This window comes from Brassica oleracea, chromosome C9, assembly GCF_000695525.1.
Source record: "Brassica oleracea var. oleracea cultivar TO1000 chromosome C9, BOL, whole genome shotgun sequence".
NCBI classification, from domain to species: Eukaryota; Viridiplantae; Streptophyta; class Magnoliopsida; order Brassicales; family Brassicaceae; genus Brassica; species Brassica oleracea.
Genome location: NC_027756.1, coordinates 35,239,671 through 35,263,700, shown reverse-complemented (window position 1 = coordinate 35,263,700; position 24,030 = coordinate 35,239,671). Strand labels below are relative to the sequence as shown.

The window sequence follows — 24,030 nt, the reverse complement described above, 5'->3', positions numbered from 1 at the left end:
CGAAGGCGACAAAGGCACCAAGGTGATCTTCTTTCCCTTATGATCAAATGAGTGTCGGTTTGTGAAACCATCATGCACTTCCTTCTTGTCAAATTGCCAAGGCCGGCCCAAGAGAACATGGCAAGCATCCATGGGAAGCACATTGCACACAACCTCATCCTCATATCGGCCAATGGAGAGTGGAACCGTGACTTGCTCCTTCACATACTGTTCTCCGGCCTCATTGAGCCACTACAACCTGAAAGGACGAGAAAGATGCCGAGTAACAAGCCCAAGTTTCTTTACAAGGGTGTCACTAGCCACATTAGTGCAACTACCTCCATCAATAATTAAAGAACAAACTTTATCAGAAATGAGACATCTAGAGTGAAAGAGATTCTCCCTTTGTTCTTTGTCATTGGATTTTGGTTGAACACTCAAGGCACATCCTCATCATAGATCGGATCAGAACTCTCCACAAAGGTCGAGCAAAACTCATCGATCACTCCATCGACCTCCTCATCAAAGATGGGATCAGTGGTGTCGTCCAAGACCTTCCTAGTAACAAGAAGGGATGAACCGGGAAGTCAAGTGCTTCTTCCTCATCATCATCATCATACACTGGTCCGAGATCCTCCTTGTCTTCTTCAGATTCGACTTCTCCATTCTCCAAGAGCACCATCACCTTTTGGTTTGGACATCGGTTGGCATAGTGGCCAAGGCCATGACACCTAAAGCATTGGATGTCTCTGGTTCGTTTGGTAGCCTCTTCTTTCTTTTGTCTATCAACACGAGCAGGGACATTAGTCTTAAAAGCTGTATTTGTTGTGGAAGAAAACTTACCCTTGCCTTGATAGTTTGGCTTCGAAGCAAAGGTCGGTTTAGAAGCAAAGGTCGGTTTAGAAGCAAAGGTCGGTTTAGTGAGACCCTTTCTCTTGACTTGTTGCTCGATCAGCACGGCCTTGTGTAGCATCTTCTCCGTCTTCCAGCTCCATGCGGTCTTGTATGTCCCGGTTGAGCCCGGTAAGAAATCTGGCCATGTTGGCGTCTAAGGGGTCTCCATCTCCTGGTGATAGTCCTCAACTGAATTAGAACCTTGAAGCAAACGCCTGAGTTTATGGTGTAGATCTCGGTGATAGTGGTCGGGAACAAAGCGTCTCCGCATCAGCATGGAAAGCTCATCCCATGTATCAACTGGCGCCTCACCTGCTCTCCTCCTGCTAGTCACAACTCGATCATACCAGTTAATAGCATAGCCAGTAAACTCAGCAGCAGCAAGTCTAACCTTTTTAATATCAGAAAAATTTTGACAATCAAACACAAGTTCAATTTTTCTTTCCCATTCAAGAAAAGCATCCGGATCATTTCTGCCATCAAAATTTGGATTTTTCAATTTCAAACCACCCAACCATCATTGGTTCTTTCATTTCTACCAAAAGGATTGACATCACCTCGGTTTTGATGCCTAGGAACTCTCCTTGGACGGTTGATGGATTGATCATCATCATAAGACTCTTCTCGGATTTCTAGGTTGGACCAGCTGTTCCTCCTTGGATGGTCACGTCTGGTTCTGGTTCGTGACTGAGTTGGACGGCCCTGAAGTTCATCTAGCCTCTGATGGATCGCCTCCAAACCTATATTCAACAAGTTAGACATAAAATCATTGAGAGCACGCATTTGCAAGTTAAATAATCCGGCATGTGAATTTCCGGGTCGGTTTCTTTCTTCTTCACTATCCATGGTTACCTGAAAACTTAAACAAGGTAAAGTTATATTAAAACCCTCACACACTCAGGTGTTTATCCTCACCCACACATGTGTTTCACTCAATTTTAATCACACAAGAGAGTTCCGCCCAAAGTTCTAAGAGAGCAAACTAGATCACCCAATGAGCAAATCCAAGTGAACCACAAAAGATCAACAGAGAAAGATAAGAGAATTAGAGGGGAACCGGCCTTAACCACCTCAAAGGCCGGATTTCTCTTCGGCCAGCAGGCTTTCTCTTCCACCACCACACCACAAACAAAAACAAACTTTGGAATATCTTTTTTTTTTTTTATACTTTTCCTCTTTTTTTTATATAGATCTTTTTTTTATGGGGGTAATGAGGGGCCCGGGTTCAAGATAGATAGATAAGAAATTTAGATGAATAATATGGAAGATGAGATGAAATGGATAAAAAAAAAGGAGTTACCGAGAGAGTGGCTCTGATAACACTTGATAGAACCAAAATATGCATCACTCTTTCGGTATGGTTGATATGAACTCAGATCCGAGGGGATTGAGAACTGATGGATCGAGGGGTGACACTAAGGGTTGCGGAATAGCCCAAAGATACTACCAGTGATTCGAAGGTTGCCGGATGTGACGCACCGGTCTAACACAACGAAGTGGTTCGCTTGGAGATGACCTCACCAAGAGAAGTAAGAATGTTCTAAGTAAAGAACAATGAGAGAAGACTCAAAAATAAGCAAAGGAAAATCGATTTCCTTTTTTTATTAAGGGGATCATCACATACTTATAAGGTTTTTGAGTCAAAGAAACATAAAGACATTTGTGGGAAAAGACAACATGGAAAATAGAAATGAATGAAAACAAGACATAGAATTTCGAAATTTGACTAAGACTGGTCAAGGTGCGGATTCTTATGTTGACTGGTCCAGATTCATAAAGATGTCCAGGTTCATTCTGTGGTGATCAGGTCGTCCGCGGTAAGGAGCAGGACGGACGTAAGGCTGCCCGCATGGTTGATCGTCGATGATCCATGAACGGATGAAGAGATAGCTCGACCCAAATCTTCAGAGAGCTTAAGTATCCTTCCTTTGGAGTAGTTGGAAGCATCGATCATCATGAAATCATCAAAGTGGTTGGAAATGTCGTGATCAGCCTGATCCGGGCGTGCGGTACGTCCCAAACGGGCCAGGAAAGACAGGCTAAGTCCGGAATCTGATTCTTCTCGATGATCATGGGTTCTGGCTTGACTGTTGGCTCTAGAATGGCGAATGGGTCGGGGAAGAACGCCTGTGGTTCGGCTGATTCGGTCATCAGGTCGTGGATCCATCCTTAGGTCACGTCCGGGTGCACGCGGGTCGATCCGGTACACGGCTCTGTCCGTTGATCTGGTACGGCTGAATGGCTGAACCTCAGCTGGACTGATCTGATCGTCTTAGTCACTATGCTGAGTCTGCTCCACGTCCTGGGTTCTATCATTCCCTCCCTCTTCAAAAGGATTTGACCACAAATCCGGATCATCTGCGCAAAAAGGAGATAAATCAGAAACATTAAAACTTGAAGAGATATCATACTCACGAGGAGGAGTCCACAGATAGGCGGTGCCGTCATTCGGGACGGTGAACTAGAGATTGCTGCCTCCAACCCTCCAAACCCAAGACCGTATACACCCGTTTAACCCACCAAACAAAAAGATCAGTGAGACATATCGGGCACACCTCCTCCGGAAAAAGCAACCTTCAAACTAGTAAGAGAACCGAGTGCCAAACTACCTCATATCCACACTCTATAGACCATACCGCTTTCACAGAAGCTACAACTCCAAAAAGATGACGCCTTTATTGCAGGAAAGAGAGAGACTTACATGTTGCCACAGTCAAGAGCTCGACTCCGGAGGACAGAGACCACCAACGAGACGTGGATGCTGTCTCGTGACTTGTTACGCGCTGCCACAGGAACCTCCAAGCTCGGACGACAACACCGGAAGAAGAAGCACCTCACACGCACCCAAAACTGAGAACCAGGAACAGGATTTCCCAAAAGCAGAGAGGCTCTGGACGGATCCAAAAACCCAGACATAAAAAACCCAGCCAAGAGACACAAACCTCACTCGAGCCACCCAGGAAGCGTGACAATGAAGAACCGCGGGGTAGAAAGTCTCATCTAAACTCCACGCGTCGTCGCTCTCATGGTCGGAACCCTAGATCCAGGAAAAAGCTGAAAGCAAATCCAGCGACCTGAAAGCGGGAGAGAGGATCTGGTCCTAGCGCTAACCTCTACAACACCGCCTCGGTACCAACAGATCTATTGCAGGAGCTCCAGCAAAGATACATACTTCACCAACCACCCACTTAGCCGATTCCACCGACAGTCACTTGCACCAATTGTCGCCGTCACACCAGATCGATTACCGCGAGAGACAAACCACCGGATCTATCGCGAATAGATGAGAAGTCTGAGGCGGAGGGGGCAGATCTAGGGCTTTGGCAAGACCGAAGGGAAAAGGAAAAAGCCGATGAAGCAAAATAGAAAGAGAAGACACGAGCCTCCGACGACGATCTAGAAGGACCACCGCCGCCGGAGCAGGGAGGAGCGAGGCTGGCTGAAGCTGAAACTAGGTTAAAGAGAAGGTGGAGAAAAGTTTTTAGAGAGAGAACATTAAAATATAATGTTTCAAATAACTTGATTAAAGGGATATTTTGCAAATTTAGGTTTTGAAATTTGGAGAATACAATGTCTTTGAATAAATTTGAAAACTAACTTATTAAGATTCTTAAGATTCTTATTATATTAATTTGACCCACAATTAATAAATAGAAATAAAATCTGACATCATTAAGATTCTTATTATATTAATTTATTTGAGATAAAACTAATAATGATTAAGCATACTTAAATTTATAATTATGTAACTTTTGAATTATTTGAAAATTGTTTTCAAGTGAAATCAGTTATATATATAAGATTTTTTGTTGGCATCTTTCTCCGTAGAATTTTAACCATTCCTAAATAATGTGACACCATGAACTGAGGGAGGCTAATTACTTTCTACTGAATTATTTGCTTGATCAATTTTTGCTTTTTCTTTCTCTTTCGAAGATTCCTCATGCTTTTGGACCAAAGTCAAGGCAGCTGCTGATGGTGAACCTTCCCTTGCGATCTCAAAGACTTGTTTCTTTTATTCGATATTTTGGTTAAACTTGTGATGAGCATGTTTGTTTGTTTTTTCGGTAAAAATATAAAGATTGTTGGCATTGTTAAAGCCCAAGTCCAACTCTATATTGTCCGATTAGTACGATATTGTTCACTTTGGGCCTTAGGCAAGCCCGCATGGTTTTACTTTTGGTTTTATTCCCAAAAGGCCTCCTACTAATTAGAGTTGGACATCTCTTTATATATTAGACACTCTTTGTATAATTCTCCAATGTGGAACTTAGTTTGTTATCTCACATTCTTCCCCTCAAACTAAGGATCATATTCATCTCGTGTTCCACAACTGACTTCCAGGATCTTCTGACTTGATCTCTGCCACACACCTCTCATTCCTAACTCATAGGATACGGTCTTCTTGCAGATTTCTCGTCAAACCGCTCTGATTCTGTTTTCTTCTTGAGCTCAAAAACTCATAGAGATTCTTGACTCTCTCTCAAGTTATCACCATTGATGGGAACGCTCGATTTCATTTCATCGTTGATCATGTGATATCAATGCTCAAGAGCCTCCAGCGTCCGACTCATCTCTCTTGATAAAGTTGTAGACAGAGCTAGCTTGTCTTCTCTATACAGCTTGTCTGGCAAAAGCCTTCGCCACCTCCACTTTTTAAGACGTTTCCATATGTAATCTCCTCCAGTTAGGCTGAACTCTTTGCCAGCTTTACTAAAGCCTTATATGTTCTCCTTCAATGGCACTTCTCTTGTGGTAACTCTTACACAACTCCTTTGCGCCTCTGATTTTTGTTGAGAACTTAACTTGGTTTCTTTTCCCACAGCAGCTCCACCTTATCTTACCATTCTTCAGCTCCACCTGGACATGGAACTCCGCCTAGAACAGGAATCATTTTTTGATTCCATTAAATAGTAACATCTTCAATAAATCCCGGAACTACTCCATTTATTCTGTCTCTTCTGATTTCTCTAGGCTATGTGAAATCATCACTTTTGATTTCTACTCCGCAGTTTCTTCGGTGATCAGTCGAAGTACTTCTGCTCCCATAATGATTCATGGTAAGACCACAAACTTGAACCATCCTTCTAGCCTTTGTTATTTTCAGACTTATCCGAGACACTGAAATCACCGCTTGGATTTCAACATATTTCTTCACACAGTAGCTCCTTGTGGAATCTAACACTTGATTCCATGTTCCTTTCCAGCTACTCATGACGAAAGACCAACCTTCTCTCTTGCTTCCTGCAACTTCAGGTAACCTCTTTACCTTTTTGCCTCTTAACGCGATGTCTCTATCCTTACCAAGCATTTAACCTGAAAGCTTTCCCTCTCACTCATGTTGCAACCTGATTATGCTTGAATTTATTGACATCTTCATCTTCATGTCTTGTCTCTTTTTTTTCTTTCAGAGAAACTTGAAACCGTTTCAGATTTCCAAGACGAGCTCCACCTGGAACCAGAATCAATACTCCATGAATTCTGATTCTTCACGGTTACCTTAAACATTGACTACCAGAGCTTAGCCTACTCCTTCATCTTTAGGTAAGTCCCTTTACCTATATACGCTTTTGCACTTTAAACTAAGTACAAATATAATCATGTTTCCCTCACGCCCGAAGCTACACAGATTCTACTGTAAGCCAATCAATCACACAGCCTCCTCCATGACCATCATGAATCTGTTGTTGATTGAACTCATCTTCCCTCTGCATCCTAATTTCCTTTAACCAAATGCAATTACCTCCCTCGATCATACACGTTTCAACCCTTGAAATAATCTTCTGATTCAAAAAACTTTTCTGTTTAAACACCACAGCCTCGGACTCCTTTTGTACCACCATTAACGTTAACTGGACACGCCATCAAGCTACCAAACATGCTAGATAGACTTTCGACACAAACCATGATCCATGCTTCTTGTTAAACAGAACTTTATTAACAGTGTTAAACAGTACTGCTCGATTTCGTTTCTCTTAGCTTCCCTTTTGTGTTTCAAAAATCTTGCTTTATGGTTAAACAACCACAGTCTGAATTCATCTTGTACCGCCATCATCCATGATGGAACACTCCTCCTAACCAGTCTTGTTGGGAAGAATTTCGATACAAATTTCCATTCAGCTCTTCTTGTTTAACCACACTCTTCTGTGTTAGATCTGCCTAAACTCCTATGTGTACCGCTGTTATAACTTAACAGAACCCGCCATCAAGCCATCATCCTTGCTAGATAGACTTTCGACACACCCTTAGTCCAAGCATCTCTTATTACAGAACTTCACACAACCTTTGTGTTTTTCTTTAGCTCTTGAAACTCTGATCCTTATCCCTGACACTTAAACCCTCATTGAAGACATTATCAGACTTGATCGTATATGAACTTCTCATAAGTTCATGTCTGCTTTGCCTCACGCAGACTCCATGTTTCACCTCCATAGTGAGATTTTTAACAAAACGTCGAAACAACTTTCTACACACATATCCTTTTTCTAAGGCGTCCCTTAGTCATGGATCTACAAGTCAAGTTGTTTTATCAACTCAATCTTGAACACTGAACTGAATAAACTTTCAACAACTAGAACAAGCCAAGATACAACCTGATTTCACAGCAAAAAATCTAGACTTCTCTATTGTTGAAACCGCTCTACTTCCATGTGTTCTCCCAAAATCTAGATTCCATAACCTTAGCAGCCTTGAGTATCAAGAAACTTCGAACATCACAATAACCTTGTGATTGCAGCGGAAACCAGTCATAAAGTCTTCAACACCTCGTCATGTTTCCCTTTGATCTTTCAACTTCAACCCTTCCATGTGTTGTCTCCATAATCTCACTAACACCCGCAATCATAACCTGGATTGCTCTGATACCACTTGTTGGCATTGTTAAAGCCCAAATCCAACTCTATATTGTCCGATTAGTACGATATTGTCCACTTTGGGTCTTAGGCAAACCCGCATGGTTTTACTTTTGGTTTCTTTCCCAAAAAGTCTCATGCTAATTAGAGTTGGACATCTCTTTATATATTAGACATTTTTTGCCTAATTTTCCAACGTGGGACTTAGTTTATTATCTCACAAAGATGAGCATGTTTGTTTTTTGTTCATCGCTTGCTTTTTCTGGGAAGAGGGTTCCATTTTTCTTGCTTTCTAACAAGGTTTTGGCGGATGTTCCGGACAAATAGGAAGATCGTTCTGCTTTGAGAGTTTTCTTTAAGCGAGTAGAGATATGAATTTACATTTTCTTTTCAACTGATGCACCACATCCGTATGTAACATTCCCTTGAACAGTTGTATGGCAAGGAAAAAGAAAGAGATAGATAGATATAAGTAATTTATTTATTATTAAATATCATTCATTTAGGAAATGTATCTACTTTTTTTTTCATAAACAATAATTCCAGTTTAAATATTAATTTCAATCTGAATATTAAAGTTAGTGTAAAATTGCTAATTAGGTTAATTTTTTCATTTCACAGATAATTAAGTAAAGATTTCAAAAAGAATAATAAATGGTGTAGTTTTCACAATACAATCCTATTTAAAGGTATTTTTCCAAATTTTTTCCTTGATTAAAACCTTTCTAGCCTAATAACTTGGCTAAAACCTTTTTAGCCTCTATTAGGCATGGACGTTCGGGGGTCCTTCGGTTTCCATTTGGTTGATTCGGATTTTCGAATTTTCGGTATTATGCTCATAAGTCTCATTCGAATTTTACTAATTATTTGGTCGGGTTTGGTTCAGTTTCTTCCGGATTCGGATCGGATTGTAGCCAATGTCTGTAATCATCCAAAATTTTATTTTTAAACCTGAAAATTTGACAAAAATTCAAATTATATAAATTATTCACAAATCTAATTAAAAATAGTTAAACTATCAAAACTAACTAAAAATTATTCAAAATAAAAAATAAAGCAAACTACCAAAATCTTTAGAATACTATAAAATATCTAAATTACCTTACCATATATAAAAATATTAACATATTTAACTAATTTTGGATATCTTCGAATCCTAATTCGGATTTTGGTTCGATTCGGGTTACACCAAAACTTCAAAGTACTAAGAGCATCTTTATCCCAAGGTGCTTAGGGGGAGCTTACAAAAAAATTAATAAAATAGTGGAGTGGGTCCCACTAAATTGAAAAAACTGGTGTCTATGCAGCTTATGTAAGCACCGATGTCATTGTGTTGTTTGCACTGTTCACGGATCCCACTGACACGTGGTGTTCTGTGATTGATTCGTTTTTTTAATATATTTTTTTTTAAATCAAACAAAATAAAAATAAAAAATAAAAAATAAAATAAAATAAGCACCCTAAAAAGGGTTCCTGGGTTAAAGATGTTCTAAACTTATAAATTCTGTTCGGATATTTTTGTATAACAATTGGAATCCAATTTTGGTTTTTTCGAATCAGATTTAGGTAGGTATTTCGGCATGAAATAAAAACGCCGAAGCGTATCCTCCATACATGAATTCAGCTGATCACGAATTGATCCTATTATTGAGCATTTTTAAAATAACAGCGGGAGTTGACTTTTGTATTTTTTATTGTTTTAAGTGATTAGGGTGATGTTGCTCTCTTGTCAATTCCAAAATCTCAATATTATTTTGTTTCACCAAAATGTTCCACCAATAGGAGTTGCTAGTGTGAAAAGTCATCATCTGAGAAATTGAAAAAGATGTGAGACACGCGTCATTAAGTGAATTAAACGTCGACAAATGTTTGGAGGTTGTCATCATCTAACAATGTATAGAAAAGATGTCACATTATTCCACAAACAAAACTGAAGAAAGCCCCACGAAGAATGAACGGAAGATGTCCTTGTCTTTAGTACACTAAAGAATCTCTTCCTAAGAGCAACATTATCATTAAAACTCCAAAGAGTTTATTAAACAAAAAAATATTAATATTTTAATAAATTATAATTACATAAACTATATTATTAAAACTAAAGTATAAATAGAACTAATATTTTTTTAACAAGTTATTACATTAATTATCATTCTATTTTTAATTCAATTTAACAACTTTATTAATAATATTATATTAATGATACATCACAATATCACATCATTGATTATATTACCATAATAATAATACAGATTTTTATTTATTAGTTAATCAATATTAACTTTGTACCAATTATAACAATCAAAATATAAAATAATTAGATTTTGCATATGGTTACAAGTTCGGTTTAGTCTAATTTACTATTTATTATCTTAGTTTAGGTCAAAAACTACGTAGTCAATCCACATAATTCAAAGACATAGTTTATGTGAACAAAATAAAAACTTAAATCAAAATAATAAAAATGTATTACATATATTATCACTTAATTTTTCATACCATATAACTATTTTACTAAATAAAAATTATTTTTATTTCACTTAATTTAGCCAAACACATAGAAATAGTTTTTTATTTGTTTACAAAATCAGTTAAGCATGGACATTCGGGTACCCATTTAGGTACGAATTGTTTCTTTTGGGTATCATATTTTTTTAGGTTTTGAAATTATGCCTCGCTTGGATATTATAAATTTATGTAGATTTTCAATTGGGTCTTCCTGGGTTTAGATGGTTTGGTATTGTGCTGGTGCATATGAACCTAAAAATATGCAAATAACAAATGTATCTGAAACGGGTTCGGAATATTTGTACCATAAATAACTATATTACATGATTCAATCCGGATCTTTTGAATACAATTAGTTATATGGCGACACATCTAAAATATATAACACTAATCATGAAAAATAAATATCAATTTATAAAAACGTAAGAACTAGGAACCAATATCCTCGCAGACGCGCGGTTCAAGTTCTAGTTAAAAATTAATTGTAAAACACAAATTCAACCAATCAATAATCTACAAATATCACATGGAGTTCAGAGTAAAATTCTAAAAGTCTTAGAACTCTTTTCTATTCTCTCTCTTCTCTTTTGACTATTTTTGTTTTTTATTCTAAGAATTTTATTTTAGAACTTTTTGTTGGAAGTGCTCTAATAAATCTATTCTTCTCTGTTCATGCATGAAAAACTTCATGTGGTATTAGACTACTACTGAGAATTAGTTCAGTCAGTTTTTGTAGTGTCTCATCAAAGGACCAATTAACTGATACTCTCACCAAGTTGGTCGCTCGCTCCTTACTGAACACACATTCTTTTAAGATAGGACTTTTTCTGGTCGTTCATCTCGAAGGGACGTATAGAGATACACTCGTATCTCATCAAATCAATCATATATTCTCTTATATTATGTAAATATTCTGTTGGGACTTTCCTATTGTAATATATATGTCTTGTAAGTTGTAATTCTCATCTTTTATATATTATTTGAGGATCTTTTAAAAAATTGTAATTTTAATTTTGTATTAATTACAAAGTAACCTTGCTTATGTGTCAACTTATTACATCTTCTAATTGCTGACTTAGCAGCATTACAAAGAGTTCAGACAAATCTTGGTTTAATTTGTATTTCCCTAGAGTAATACATACGGACTGTAACATTAATATGCTAACGCTAACGTTTTCATTATAACTAAAAAGTCCACTTTGTTATATAGCTTTCTTTGTCTTAACGGATTGATTATACAACACATATGTAAACGACATGTAAAAGATTCTACAGATGAATATACCGTTAAACACCGTATCATTGCACTGTAGTTTAAACACTATCAAACATGTGTCTATTTAAATATAAGAAACAAAATACTTCTGTTTACTTTCCAAAGTTTTAAGAAATCAAACCGCGTTCACTTCCTCTTCGCAACATGTTCTTTATATAACCTTTTCGATTTTTTATCACAAGAATATATCTACCACATGTAAGAACAATTTTATAATGGCTTTGTTTTAATCATTTTCAAGGTATGCCAATTGTGAGTTACGCCGAAGAAGATGATCATCCTCAATGTAAAATGTAATTTTTTTTTTTTTTGTCAGCAACAAACAGACTCATATAGATTATGTAAACCAAACTGGTAGCTCCGCATCTATATGGACAACAAAAGATGATTGCTTTCTTGCACTGCGTGCTAGACTGTCCGCCCTTGAATTATGCGTCCTTGGTATATGGATGAGCTCTGAGCTGTGGAAACTGCTTTGTAGGACCTTGATGTCTTCCAGATAACTTGCAAATATAAGCCATTATTCAGGTTCAGAAACCATCTTCACCAATTGAGAATAATCTGTCGCAAAAGTAACTGTAAAATGTCTTAAATTTCTCATACATTCCATCCCCCAAATAAGTGCCTCTATTTCTGAATGAAGGGGTGATTGACTCACTCTAGTGTTCCTCGCTCCCATCAAACCAGCAAAACCTTCCAAAGTACTGTACCACCCTTGTCCCGAGTATCTATCATTTTCTTTCCATGATCCATCTGTATAACACCATCTACCAGGAATAGTTGGTACTGTCGCATTCACTACCGATCTTGCCTGAGCAGCTCGCTGTGTATGGGCAATTTGCGCCTCGGCCCAGAGCATCGACTCTGTTTCTGCCAACTTAAGGGTATCTCGGGGATCAATATCCAAATTACTAAATACCTTATTGTTCCTTCCTTTCCATATATACCATAGAATCCATGCAAAATGATGATCTTCCATTGCTGGAGAAACTCTCCAAAATAAATGATCCATATTTGCAAAAAATGATTGACATGGAAGAATATATGGATTTGACGGGATCCGTGAGAGCGCCCAGACCTGAATTGCCGGTGGACATTCAAAGAAGACATGGTTTATGGATTCTTCAGGTGCTCCACATCGTGCACAAGTCATGTCCCCTTGGATTCCTCGTGATCGTGATCGTAGATTTTTCTTTAAGTATTGTAAAACGTTAAATATATGAGCTAAAAGTAATGATTTATATAAATGGACCCGTTCTATGAATCACATTCTGTGACCGATTAGTTTGATTGTGCGTTTTGTTTATCATTTTTTTTTAACGTCTGAATCGATTAATAATCGAAAGTGGTGGAAGCACCCAACAAAGAACAAACCTTGACAGTCAAGGTAATGAAAATAAAGAAGAAAACAATGACAACATTCTAAATAAGAATCAAATGTCGCTTCTGATTGTTTCTCTAGCGATTCGATCATGAAGCCAGGAAGGACCCCCCAAAGCCAAATATGATTGAAAACGTCCATCTCGAAGCACACTCTTCGCAATGTCTCTAGCGATTCCATTGGTCGAAATCTTTTCCTCATCAAAGTCCAGACTTTCAAACTCTTCCTTGAGATTTCTGATTTTTTCCAACAAAATTCTGTATCTAGGCCACTGTTGAGGCTTCTTCAGAGCTTCTACTACCTCATGATAATCCACAGCAACTGTCCCTCTCGATACTCCTAGATCCCGCAAGCTAGAAAGAGCCCATATCACGCTTCAGAGCTCCGCCACAAAGAGATTAAGTGCGTGAGTTATCGCATCACGAGCATGGTATGAGACATTACCTATCTGATCTCTTGCAATCCAAGCAACACCACTGAAAAGATGAGCATTCCTCCAGTTTGCATGAATATCACACTTTATGACTCCATTCTCAGGCGGATTCCATTTATCTTCACTCTCCAATCTCGTATTAGTATGAGCACGAGGAGGTTGTACCTTGTTTAACTCGAACCATTACTCCACTTCTTCAAACATGGCTCGTAAAAGTCTCTCTGAAGATTCTTGTACATGAGCGTAGATAACAGAGTTCCTGTTTTTCCAGATTAATCATAGCACCCATGGGATAGAGTGTCGTATAGCCTCTGTCTTACTCAAGTCCTGCATTGCATCAAAAACATAAGCCACATTCTCTTCCAAGAAATGTTGTAGAACGCCTGCAGGCAATGCTACACCCACGTCTGCCCAAATTCAAGAAGCCGTCGTGCATTGGAATAAGACATGGTTTATAGTTTCTGCTCCATCATTGCAGAGTTTACAGGCCGGCTCCACACCCAGCCCTCTGGAATTTAGCCTCTCAGCAACAGCCACCGCTCCTGATATAACCCTCCATAGGAACATTCTAATTTTTGGTAATGTGGGGATTTTCCAAACACGTTTCTTCAAGGCAATCCGAGTGAGTTCTTGAGGAGAGATCTGACCTGCTGACTCCATTTTTCCTTGCAATATCAAATCGTATCTTGTTTTGACTGTGTAAGCACCATGTTGAGAGTAAGCCCAAAGAAAGCCGTCATTAACGTCACCTGGCATCATTTGTCTGATACGGACCACTTCATTGGGAGGAAAAAGTTCTGTCAGCATCTCAACATTCCAGTTCCCTGTATCATCCAGTAATGTTTCCACCTTTAGATTAATATCTATGAAGGTTTGTCTGTTAACTGGACGAGGAGGCACCCCATCCATGATCCATTTGTCTCCCCACACCAGCGTAGATCTTCCATTCCCAATGGATTTTGTGAGCCCCTTAATCAATAGTTCTCGACCAAATATGATACTCCTCCAAGCATACGATGGCCTATACCCTTTGCCACATTCCAAAAACTCTTTATTAGCATAGTACCAGCCTTTGTAGACTTGTGCTAGTAGACTTTGCGGATCGCTTAGCAGTTTCCAAGCTTGCTTGGCCAGCAAGGCTTGATTAAAATCTTCAATGTCACGAAAACCAAGCCCTTCTAACTCTTTCGGCTTACATAAATCTGGCCAAGCTACCCAGTGTATATGTCTCTTCTCACTACACTCATTCCACCAAAACGCAGCCATAGCACTCATTATCTTTTGACAATGATGTTTCGTTAGACGAAAGCATGACATGGCATAGACAGGCAAGGCCATAGCAATAGACTTAAGGAGTACATCCTTTCCCCCAAGGGAAAGCGTTTTGGCATACCATCCGTTAAATCCTTTGCCAAGTTTCTCGCCTATGAAGGCTAGAAGCTTCTGTTTTGATCCACTGAAACATTCTGGGAGACCCAAATAAGTACCAGCTCCACCCTCATTCTCTATCTCAAGCAATTCCGCAATTAGTCGCTCCATAACAGGGTCGATATCAGCTCCAAACGTCACCGATGACTTAAGAAAATTGATTTCTTGGCCTGACGGTTTACCATATAGCTCTAAGCAGTGCAGAAAATTGGAGTAGTCTGACAGTGTTGCTTTGCAAAGGAAGAGACTATCATCAGCGAACAGCAAATGTTGGATAGAAGGGCATTTTTGTGTTAGTCTCATTCATGTGATGTTGCCTTGGAGCTCAGCTATGTTCATCACATGTACCAATGCCTCTGCACATAGTATGAATAGGAAAGGGGACAATGGATCCCCTTGACGGATGCCACGTTCTGGTGTAATTCTTCCATACGTTTGGCCATTGAAGAGCACGGTATAAGAAACCGATCGAATGCAAAGCATGATCCACTGGATCCATCTCTCCGCAAACTCCATTCTCTGAAACAGCACCTCAAGGAAACTCCATTCAACTCTGTCATAAGCTTTTGACATGTCGGTTTTGATAGCAATGAAGTCCCCTTTGCAGTTTGGGTTGGTTTTGAGTCCATGTATCATTTCATGCGCTATCAGCAGGTTATCTGATATTAATCTTTCGGCTAAAAATACACCTTGTGTCGGCGACACCAGAAAAGGCAAAATCCCTTTTAACCTTGCACATAAGATGTTAGATATGATCTTATACGATACTGCACACAAGCTGATCGGCCTTAGGTCTGAAATACTCATCTCATAAACGTTTATCAACTTCTTCACAATTTCTTTCGATATGAACTCGTTTTTTCTTTTTTTTTTTGACTTCTTGATCACCATAATTAATGGCTAAATCTTTGAATGTTTGCTCAAAATATTGATCAACATCGTCTTCAAAATATTGATCAAAATCAACGACTTCCACATAATTGTTATGAGAAGAAGAGGCCATTGAAGGAGAAAATAAAAAAAATTGTGAAGATGAGAGTGTTTGTGTTTTGCACTCGTTTGTGTACGTAAGGAGTGTTTGTATTACTTTGAAAGAAATGCCCCGTTATGCCATCTACTCCACGAGAGCTATCACTTTTGATTGCTTTCACAGCTCTCTTTATCTCTGCATCAGTGACATGTTTTGTCAACTTTAAGTTCATTTGTTCTGTCACCTTTGGAGCGAAATCTTGCAGAAGCTCTGTTGCATCAGTAGGCTGAGAGGTGGAGAAAAGTTCTGTGAAATATTGTATAGCAATCTCTCCTTTAGCCTCCTCTGAAGTATGTTCAATACCACCAGGATCAGTGAGGCTTGTGATGAAGTTCTTCATCTTTCTAGTTCTCGCCCAACCATGGAAGATTTTTGTGTTCTTGTCTCCCGCTTGCAGCCAGTTATTTTTGCTTTTGAGCTTCCAATATTCTTCTTCCTCCTGAAACAACTTCGCTAGTTCCAATTTCAGGTACACGATCTTGTGCATAGTAGGAGAGGTCTTTTTCTCTTCTTCCTCAAGTTCCACTCTAAACCTCATGATCATCTTCTTGGAGTTACTAGCCTCATTACGTTTCCATTTGGAGAGAGCCTTGCGGCATGAAGCAATGCGGTCTGAGACTGTGTTGATGCTGCCATTATGGGATGTGTTCCAGCTTTGTCGTACTATCTCCTCAACCTCAGGGTTGTTACTCCATCGTTTATCGTACATGAAGCGACCAACATGTTTTGTGCCAGCTCCTATTATTTTTGTCAGTATAGGTCTATGATCAGATCCGAGCCTTTCCAGATAGTGTGTGTGTGAGCGAGGGAATAAACGAAACCATTCCGCATTTCCAAAAGTTCTGTCAAGCCTGTATTGGACCCATACGTTCTCTTTCACCCCACTGTTTACTACTTCTCTGACTCCGACCCAAGAAAACTTGTCTCCAGAGCTTGGGATTTCCTTGATACGACAGCCACTTGCCATATTCCGGAACGGGTAAAAAGAGGATTCCTCATGAGCTGGACCTCCACTCTTTTCAGAAGAGTTCATCAACTCATTGAAATCACCAACTAAGCACCAACCAGCATTCATGTTCAAGCCAATAGTCTTAAGATTGTCCCAGACTATCTGACGTTTATGACGAACAGGGTCTCCATATACAAAGGAGATAAAATAAACCAAGTATCGTTGCTTTACTCTGGCGTCAATGATTCTATCACTCGATGATAAAATTTCTACTTCGTGTGAATTTCGCCAGAACAGAACCAAACAACCGCTAAGACCCACTGGGTTCACCAAAAAACTGTGATCGTAACCCAACGATCTTTTGAAACCTTCGATGTGATCACTAGAGTTTTTAGTCTCTAGGAGAAACAGGAAGTCAGGGAGATGCTCACGACACATCTCCTCCAGACGTCGAACTGTCAGGACGCTCCTCAAACCCCGACAGTTCCAACTGAGCGTCGTCATTGAGGATTGGATGGTTTCTGGTGAACCATCAAACCTTCAGCTTGTTTCGACATCTTTGAGGAAACCTCCATCTCCTCTCTCGCCTTTCTCTTAACATTATTCTCCTCTAAGACCTGACTGAGTCTCTTTACGAGCTCCTGAAGGGGTTTGTTTAAACCTTTTCCAGGAAGTACCTCTGCGCTTAGATGCGTTGCTTCCACCACTAGTACCTGAGGCAGAGTGATTGTCATGTCCTATGGAGAAAGCAGCACCTGATTTAGAAGGCACGAACTCGCCAGCTCCTTCAATATCTTTCTGGAGCTTCTCCATTGTCGCGGGCTGTCTCAGTCATCATGAAAGGATTCTAATTTAGATGGGTCTCAGCTCGAACTCCATCTGCGTGTGGATTTATGTTAATCTCACGTTCATGGGTGGATAATGGAGATATGTTAGACCCTTCTCCTATATTTTGATGACCTACAGCTTCAGCTTCAGCCGTGCGGAAATCAAACACCCTTCCCACGTTTTTATTTTGGACACCAGAGATTATAGGCTGATCTTCCAGACGCAAGTAGGAGCTTTGTGCGCCAGGATTAGATGACAGATCTTGTAGAGCCTTTTTCATCTTATATTCTCTTAACCGACGTTCTTCAGGATCAGTGCAGTTCATATACATTTGCATCTCCTCAAACACCTCCGGAGCTACTACAGATCACGGTGCAAAGCCAGGAGGGGCTGTTGGTGTAGACAAGAGTGGCATTAGCGTGCCCACCAACTCAGGGTGGTGTTGACGGTGCACCAGGGGGGTTATTGCAATTCCTTTCCCTTTGTCACCTGCATTCCCACTTTTGTTCTTGAGACCTTGATAAAGAGGACACCTCTGTTTCTCATGTGACAGTCTGAGACAGTGAAAACATTTCTTTCGAACCCTTTCATACTCCACGTCTACCGTAGTACTCCCTCCATTAGGTAGATTCAATAGCTTTGTGTCTCGCACAGGCTGTTGGAGATCCAAAATGATCCTCACTCTAATGTACTCTTGGAGATGAGGTTTCTCCGGGTCAAACTCGATATCTTTCACATGACCAATTGGGTTTGAGACAGCCCTAATGGTTTTTAGTGTAAGATAGTTCACCGGTAGCTTATGTAGACGAATCCACACTGATGCTTTCTTTAAGAAGTCTGATGGAGGGAACTCCATCCAGCGATCCATAACCATCCCCCAGTCATCAAAGGTCCGAAAGCCATGTTTCATCACCGTTTGGAGGTCTGTTTCAAGATCGATGATGAACTGAAAGCTTTCCTTCGATAGGGCTATTCCTCGGACTCGCTCATAGACTTTTCAGATCTTAGGCATCGTGCGTAGCATCCGTTGCATATTTTGGCATTCAGGGTTCAAGAGTCTGCCTATCAAGCTACTTCCATTACGAACTGCAGCACTGAAATCTTCATCCTCCGTCAGCGTCACCGGTAAATCCTCCTCAATGGACATTGCTTGCATCACTTTAGCTAGTCCTTCGTCCATCAGTAACAGAAACAAGGAACTTTCAAACCAAAGGGGTTTCTTTCTCGTTGCTAGATAGCGATTTGTGTAAGGCGGCTGAAGAGGAAACCCTACAAAAACATTTTTTTCCTTTGAAGATTTGAGGGAAAAGTAGATATTTGGCGATATTCCCGTAATATCTTGAGCGAATATTTGGAAAATTTCCAAAAAATTCTGTTTCGCGGCAAGGCAAAGATCCCTCCGTAAGTTATTTCCTTCCTAATAGGTTGAGACAAAGTCTCTACCGGTGGAAAAGTATTTGGCTTTTTTATAATTTTTAGAGGGATTTTTTTTTTGGAATTCTTTTGTGTGATATAAAAGTGTGGATATTAATCTATAGGTAATAAAAAGTACATACCAGAAGATATCAAATATTACGTGTTTTAAACTCCATGTCAAACTCTTTGTGAATAAATTTGATATGTCATTCAAAAAGATTGATACGTGTTTCCTATTTTTCAATAAGAGAATGTGATTGTTTCCTTAAATACTTGGCGATTGTGTCAATCATGTCATTGGGAATTCAAATCATTTTGAACTACGAAAAACTTCTAAGACACTTTATTAGTTTCCTAATATCTTTAGTCTATGAAGATTTAATTTAATACTCAATCACGTGAATCCTTGCGTGACAATACCAAGATCTAAATATTTCCAAATTAGTGAATGTAGTTATATAAATATTGCATTGTTGAGTTAATTTAGGTCGAGACTAAATAGAAACGTTTTCTATGTATAAGAGAATGGTTTTGTCCAGTGTTTTTAAACCCGATCGGACACTGAACTGGACAACTTTCCAGGTCATCGGATATTGTGGTCAACCGCGGCCAAATCATGAGTTAATAAATAAACAAATAAATATTTCAAAAAACAAATTTGTTATATAATAATGTATTAGCTATTAAAAAACAAGTTATGTTTTCAATATATGTAGAAAATACTTCAATTTAATTTTATTTATTTTTATTTTCATTTCGGTTACAAATATAAAAATAATTTAGACTATTTAACAATATAACAATTTAGGAGTTATGATATATAGTAAAAAAATATCAAAACTTAAAATCTATAAATATTTAAATGTCTAATGTGAATAATAAATTAAACTTTAAATCTAAAGTAAGCCAAAAGTAAAATATTTAATCGTAATAGATTGTCGATAAAAAATACACTAATACCAAATGACATCAATTTATTTTTGTTCTTTGTATCGTTCATTTCGGTTGGCATAGTAAAAATTTTATCAAAAAGACTAAAAATCACAAATAAAATCAAAATTATAAAGGTCATATCATAAGTGAAATTTACGATAAGCAAAAAAGAAAAGTTGAAGGGACATAGAATCAACAGCAGAGGAAGACAATAATAAAAAATGAAATCTAACTTCATATTTAGAATACAAAACATAATTTAATAATGTAATTAAAAAATCTAAGAAAAAATAAGTAAAAGTTACCTATTAGATCAACCAGTGGTCCAACCGATAGTCGGGTTCCGGGGTTTAACAGTTTTTTAAAGGATTTGTCGGATTATAGTTTTTAGAAAATCCAAACCAAAACACATATTAGATCGCTGAATTTACCGGTTCAACTGTGGATCCCGGTCGAATTTCAAAACATTGGATTTGTTTTTGACCACATGTAGGCTTTTAGGCTAAACAAGTTAGAATGTGCCTTTTAATATGTCTAAATTTTGCTGAGTCTTATAACGTGAAAAAAGCTGGGCTCGTGCTTCAAGAAGAAACAATTTAATCATCTTATGGGCTGTTAAACTTTAACTCAAAACCAATTAATAAACGTTATTCCAGTTGTCATGAATTTACTCAAGCTTATAACAGTTTTATACAATCTATGTGAAACAATAAAGATTACACTATTGTTTTGCTAATTTTTAATATTAATCTCACCCCGCGCGTCTTAACCTAGTTATGTTTAAAATACAAGAATACATTTTAGCTTAAACATATATCATCATCAGTTACGCTGGAGAACCTTCGTTGTCCATTGCATAATGATGCATTGTTTATCTATCAAATGAAGGTATGTGCTTATACCAGCGCCGTCTCAAATTAATTTCAGACCCTCTTAAAAAAAATATTAATTGTACATTTTATCAAGTGATTTTAAAATTTAATAACTTTGTCTGATTTTTTTTAATTATAAATTTTAAATTTAGCATTATATCTAAAATTTTAAAGTTTTTACCATAATTTATTTATATATTTTGAAAAAAAATTAAATTTTTTATTTTTATATTTTGGGGCCCTGTTCGACCGCTCTACTTGTGCGTGCTGTTAGACGGTACTGGCTTATACGGTAGTGAAGATATTTCCCATTTGAGATTATGGGTTATAAATAGTGAAGAGATGTATGAAAGTGGAAGGTTATGGAACAACCACTGGGTTTGCAAGAAAATATTGATACTAGTTTCTCTCTTATGTTGTCTTTACCAAATCATGTTAAAGGGTCATTGCCACTACCAGTGGATTTTGGCACTAATTCTCCGTTGACTAATTGTTGTGTGGTGTTTCTAGTCTTTGGACACAACCATGGAAGAGAAATCAAATAAGAATAATTAGTGAATCGCTTTACAATATTGGGTGAAAGCGGTTACCATATCAACTAATGGCAAACAAGTTTTTTTATGCAATCAGGAAAGCTGAAGTCAATGCAAAATCCTGTTGGAAGGGTCTTATTATGAATTCTTGTAGCTAAAAGTTGCTGGTAAAACATACACTTTGCATCAAGGAAATGTTAATACATGGAAAAAATAACGGATTGAATATTCTATTAGCGAGTAAAGCTATTCTTCCGAAAGCATCGTTAAATTCATCTTTTATATTGTAATTTTTTTAATATATGATGCATATATATGATGTTCTATTAGCGAGTAAAGCTACTATTCGTAAAGCATCATTAAATGCATTTTTATATCATACTTTTTAATATATGGTGCATATATCTGTTTATTTAATAACTTTTCGGAATTCGGAATATTGAATTTGTAATCTTGTATTTACTAATAAAATTTGTTCGTTTGTCGAATTTATGAATTCTTTAGTAATAGGCGTAAATCAATACTAATGACTTTAGTTGGATGTGGTAATCCTACATAATATATGTATATTATCTATATAACTAAAATGTTGACGAAGAAAAGCTAACGATAAAAACAAATGATTTGTAACTGTATAAAAATGATTTCAAAATAATGTAAACAGCGGAATTCTGGGGGAAAGCCCTGCTTCAGTTATTAGTATAGGATATAAACTACTACAAATGACGCACAAAAAAAATAACAAGAGTGACTAACTAAGAATTAACGTTTTCAGATGGCAAAATCTGCTCGGGAGAGTTTCGACACACGGGACAAGTCCCGTTTAGTTTTAGCCACTCATCGATGCAGTCGGCGTGAAAACAGTGTTGGCACAATGGTATTGTCCTTAGTGTCTCCTTGGGCTCATACTCTGAGAGACAAATGGCACATGTGACATCATCTATTTTGGGTAACCTTTTGCTTTCACCTAACACTATTTTTGGATATGAATCTATAGTAGACCCATCTAAACCCTTTATCATGATACTGGACTGAGAAGAGTGGGCTTGAGTGTTGTTGATCTCTGGATGCGAGATAAGATGGCGTCGTTTGATGAAGGCGTTAATTTTGCTGTAAACGAAACAAAAAACACCGAAGAGGATTAAAGTTCCTGGGATCCCTGCACCGATGGCTATTGCATAACCGAGTTTTCTCGGAATAGCTGAAAAATTATATAAAAAATGATTAAAGAAAGCAATCAAAGACAAAAAAAAAAAAATTGTGTTCTTTAAAATAAGTAGAATCAAAGATTATCCGAATTTTTAGTAATGTTCGGCTGCCCCAGTGCTAAAGTTTATGTAAGTAGTAAGAAAATGTTTCTGGTGGAAACCAAAGACCCGAAAATAGTAACTACATCATTTTTACATATCTTTTATTACTAGATGGATCTGAATCCTCTAGCTTTCGAAGGTTTCCCTATAATTATTCAATAAATCATTAGATTGTAGAGAGAATCATGTTAATTCCTTCATTTGATTGAAATGTAGAACACAAGTGTGCTTAAATGCAAGTGAGATCATAAACCAAAGTAAACCAAGTACTAAACCAACATAGATCAGCTGAATAAACTAACTATATATTCTCTAATATGAATTGTTATAATATTGCCATTGGCACTGGGTTAATTTGTTTGTTCTCCGATCGGCGGTTTTCTCTCAAAGTGAAACTACTACGTGTTCTTTGCTACTAGATAAAAATGATTATGCATGCATGATCCTAATATATTCAGACCTAAGCAAAGTGACTCATTTTCATTTGATGTTATGATATATGGGTTTCAAAATTTAGTTTTGAATATCTGTAACTGTTTTTTTTAGAATACTATACATATATAGGGTTTGAAAAACAACTCTAGCGCTTATGTACTACAAATTATCTCATAATTAAAAACAATTAAATGAGTTGACTAAAAAGAAAAGAAGGCCAAATTAAAGTGAAGAGAAGTCAAACTCATAAGAGCTTTCATAATATTATGGCAGCGAACTTATTATTATCGCTCTGTTAATCAAAAGTCAAAAATGACAGCACCGAATAACGAATAAATATAATAAGTGTGGAGTTCACTATCACTATGCATGCACAGTAACTTCAACTTTTTCATTTCTATATAAATCGATCATTTCGATCGATTGTAAGACTATCTCAAAAACACAATCTCTTCTCCCTTATAATAAAATCTCTCTCTATTCCAGTGTTATCTTCTTCGTACGGGTATAAAATTTTGTTTTGTTTAAATTCCCGCGATACAATAAAATTTCATTTCTTTTTTATAACACGTTATCAGCACGATCGTTCTGCAATTCGGTAAAATTTATTGTATCATATATACCCTGCTATAATGGTCGGTATACCGCCTGTACTATTATTTATATTATGTTATAATGGTCGGAATACCGCCTATATTATTTATTAATATTTTAATTAATTTATTGGTCGGCCGAGCCGCCTTATATTCTATTTATTGTTAACTGGACGGCCGAGCCGCCTTTATTTTCTGTTTGTTGTTAACTGGTGGGCTGAGCCGCCTTATATTTTGTTTATTGCTAATTGGTCGGCCGAGCCGCCGTATAATTTATTTATTATTCTGCATTGACCGGCTGAGCCGTCGCATAATTTATTATCATAACAAAAAATATTTATTCACCATAATTTTTATTTTTATCAAAATTTTATGAAATTTAAT

At 37.6% G+C, this 24,030-nt stretch overlaps 3 protein-coding genes across 3 annotated transcripts in view; all 3 read right to left on the bottom strand.

Annotated features, from left to right (window-relative positions):
• Nucleotides 1-15,050: 15,050 nt before the first annotated feature.
• On the bottom strand, nucleotides 15,051-17,539 carry LOC106314876. Its single transcript, XM_013752684.1, has 3 exons — nucleotides 17,344-17,539; nucleotides 15,835-17,247; nucleotides 15,051-15,541 (listed from the first exon to the last, which is right to left on the bottom strand). The coding sequence occupies exons 1-3, from the start codon at nucleotides 17,537-17,539 to the stop codon at nucleotides 15,051-15,053; spliced, it is 2,100 nt and encodes a 699-aa protein (XP_013608138.1).
• A 382-nt stretch (nucleotides 17,540-17,921) lies between these two features.
• On the bottom strand, nucleotides 17,922-18,734 carry LOC106314875 (uncharacterized protein At4g02000-like). Its single transcript, XM_013752683.1, has 2 exons — nucleotides 18,638-18,734; nucleotides 17,922-18,523 (listed from the first exon to the last, which is right to left on the bottom strand). The coding sequence occupies exons 1-2, from the start codon at nucleotides 18,732-18,734 to the stop codon at nucleotides 17,922-17,924; spliced, it is 699 nt and encodes a 232-aa protein (XP_013608137.1).
• Nucleotides 18,735-21,985: 3,251 nt separating this feature from the next.
• LOC106317910 (putative RING-H2 finger protein ATL69) overlaps nucleotides 21,986-24,030 on the bottom strand; it is an 8,774-nt gene continuing 6,729 nt past the window's right edge. Inside the window, exon 2 of the mRNA XM_013755724.1 lies at nucleotides 21,986-22,509. Coding sequence (XP_013611178.1) covers nucleotides 22,064-22,509 — 446 coding nt within the window. The 3' untranslated portion in view covers nucleotides 21,986-22,063. The remainder of the gene's footprint in view (nucleotides 22,510-24,030) is intronic.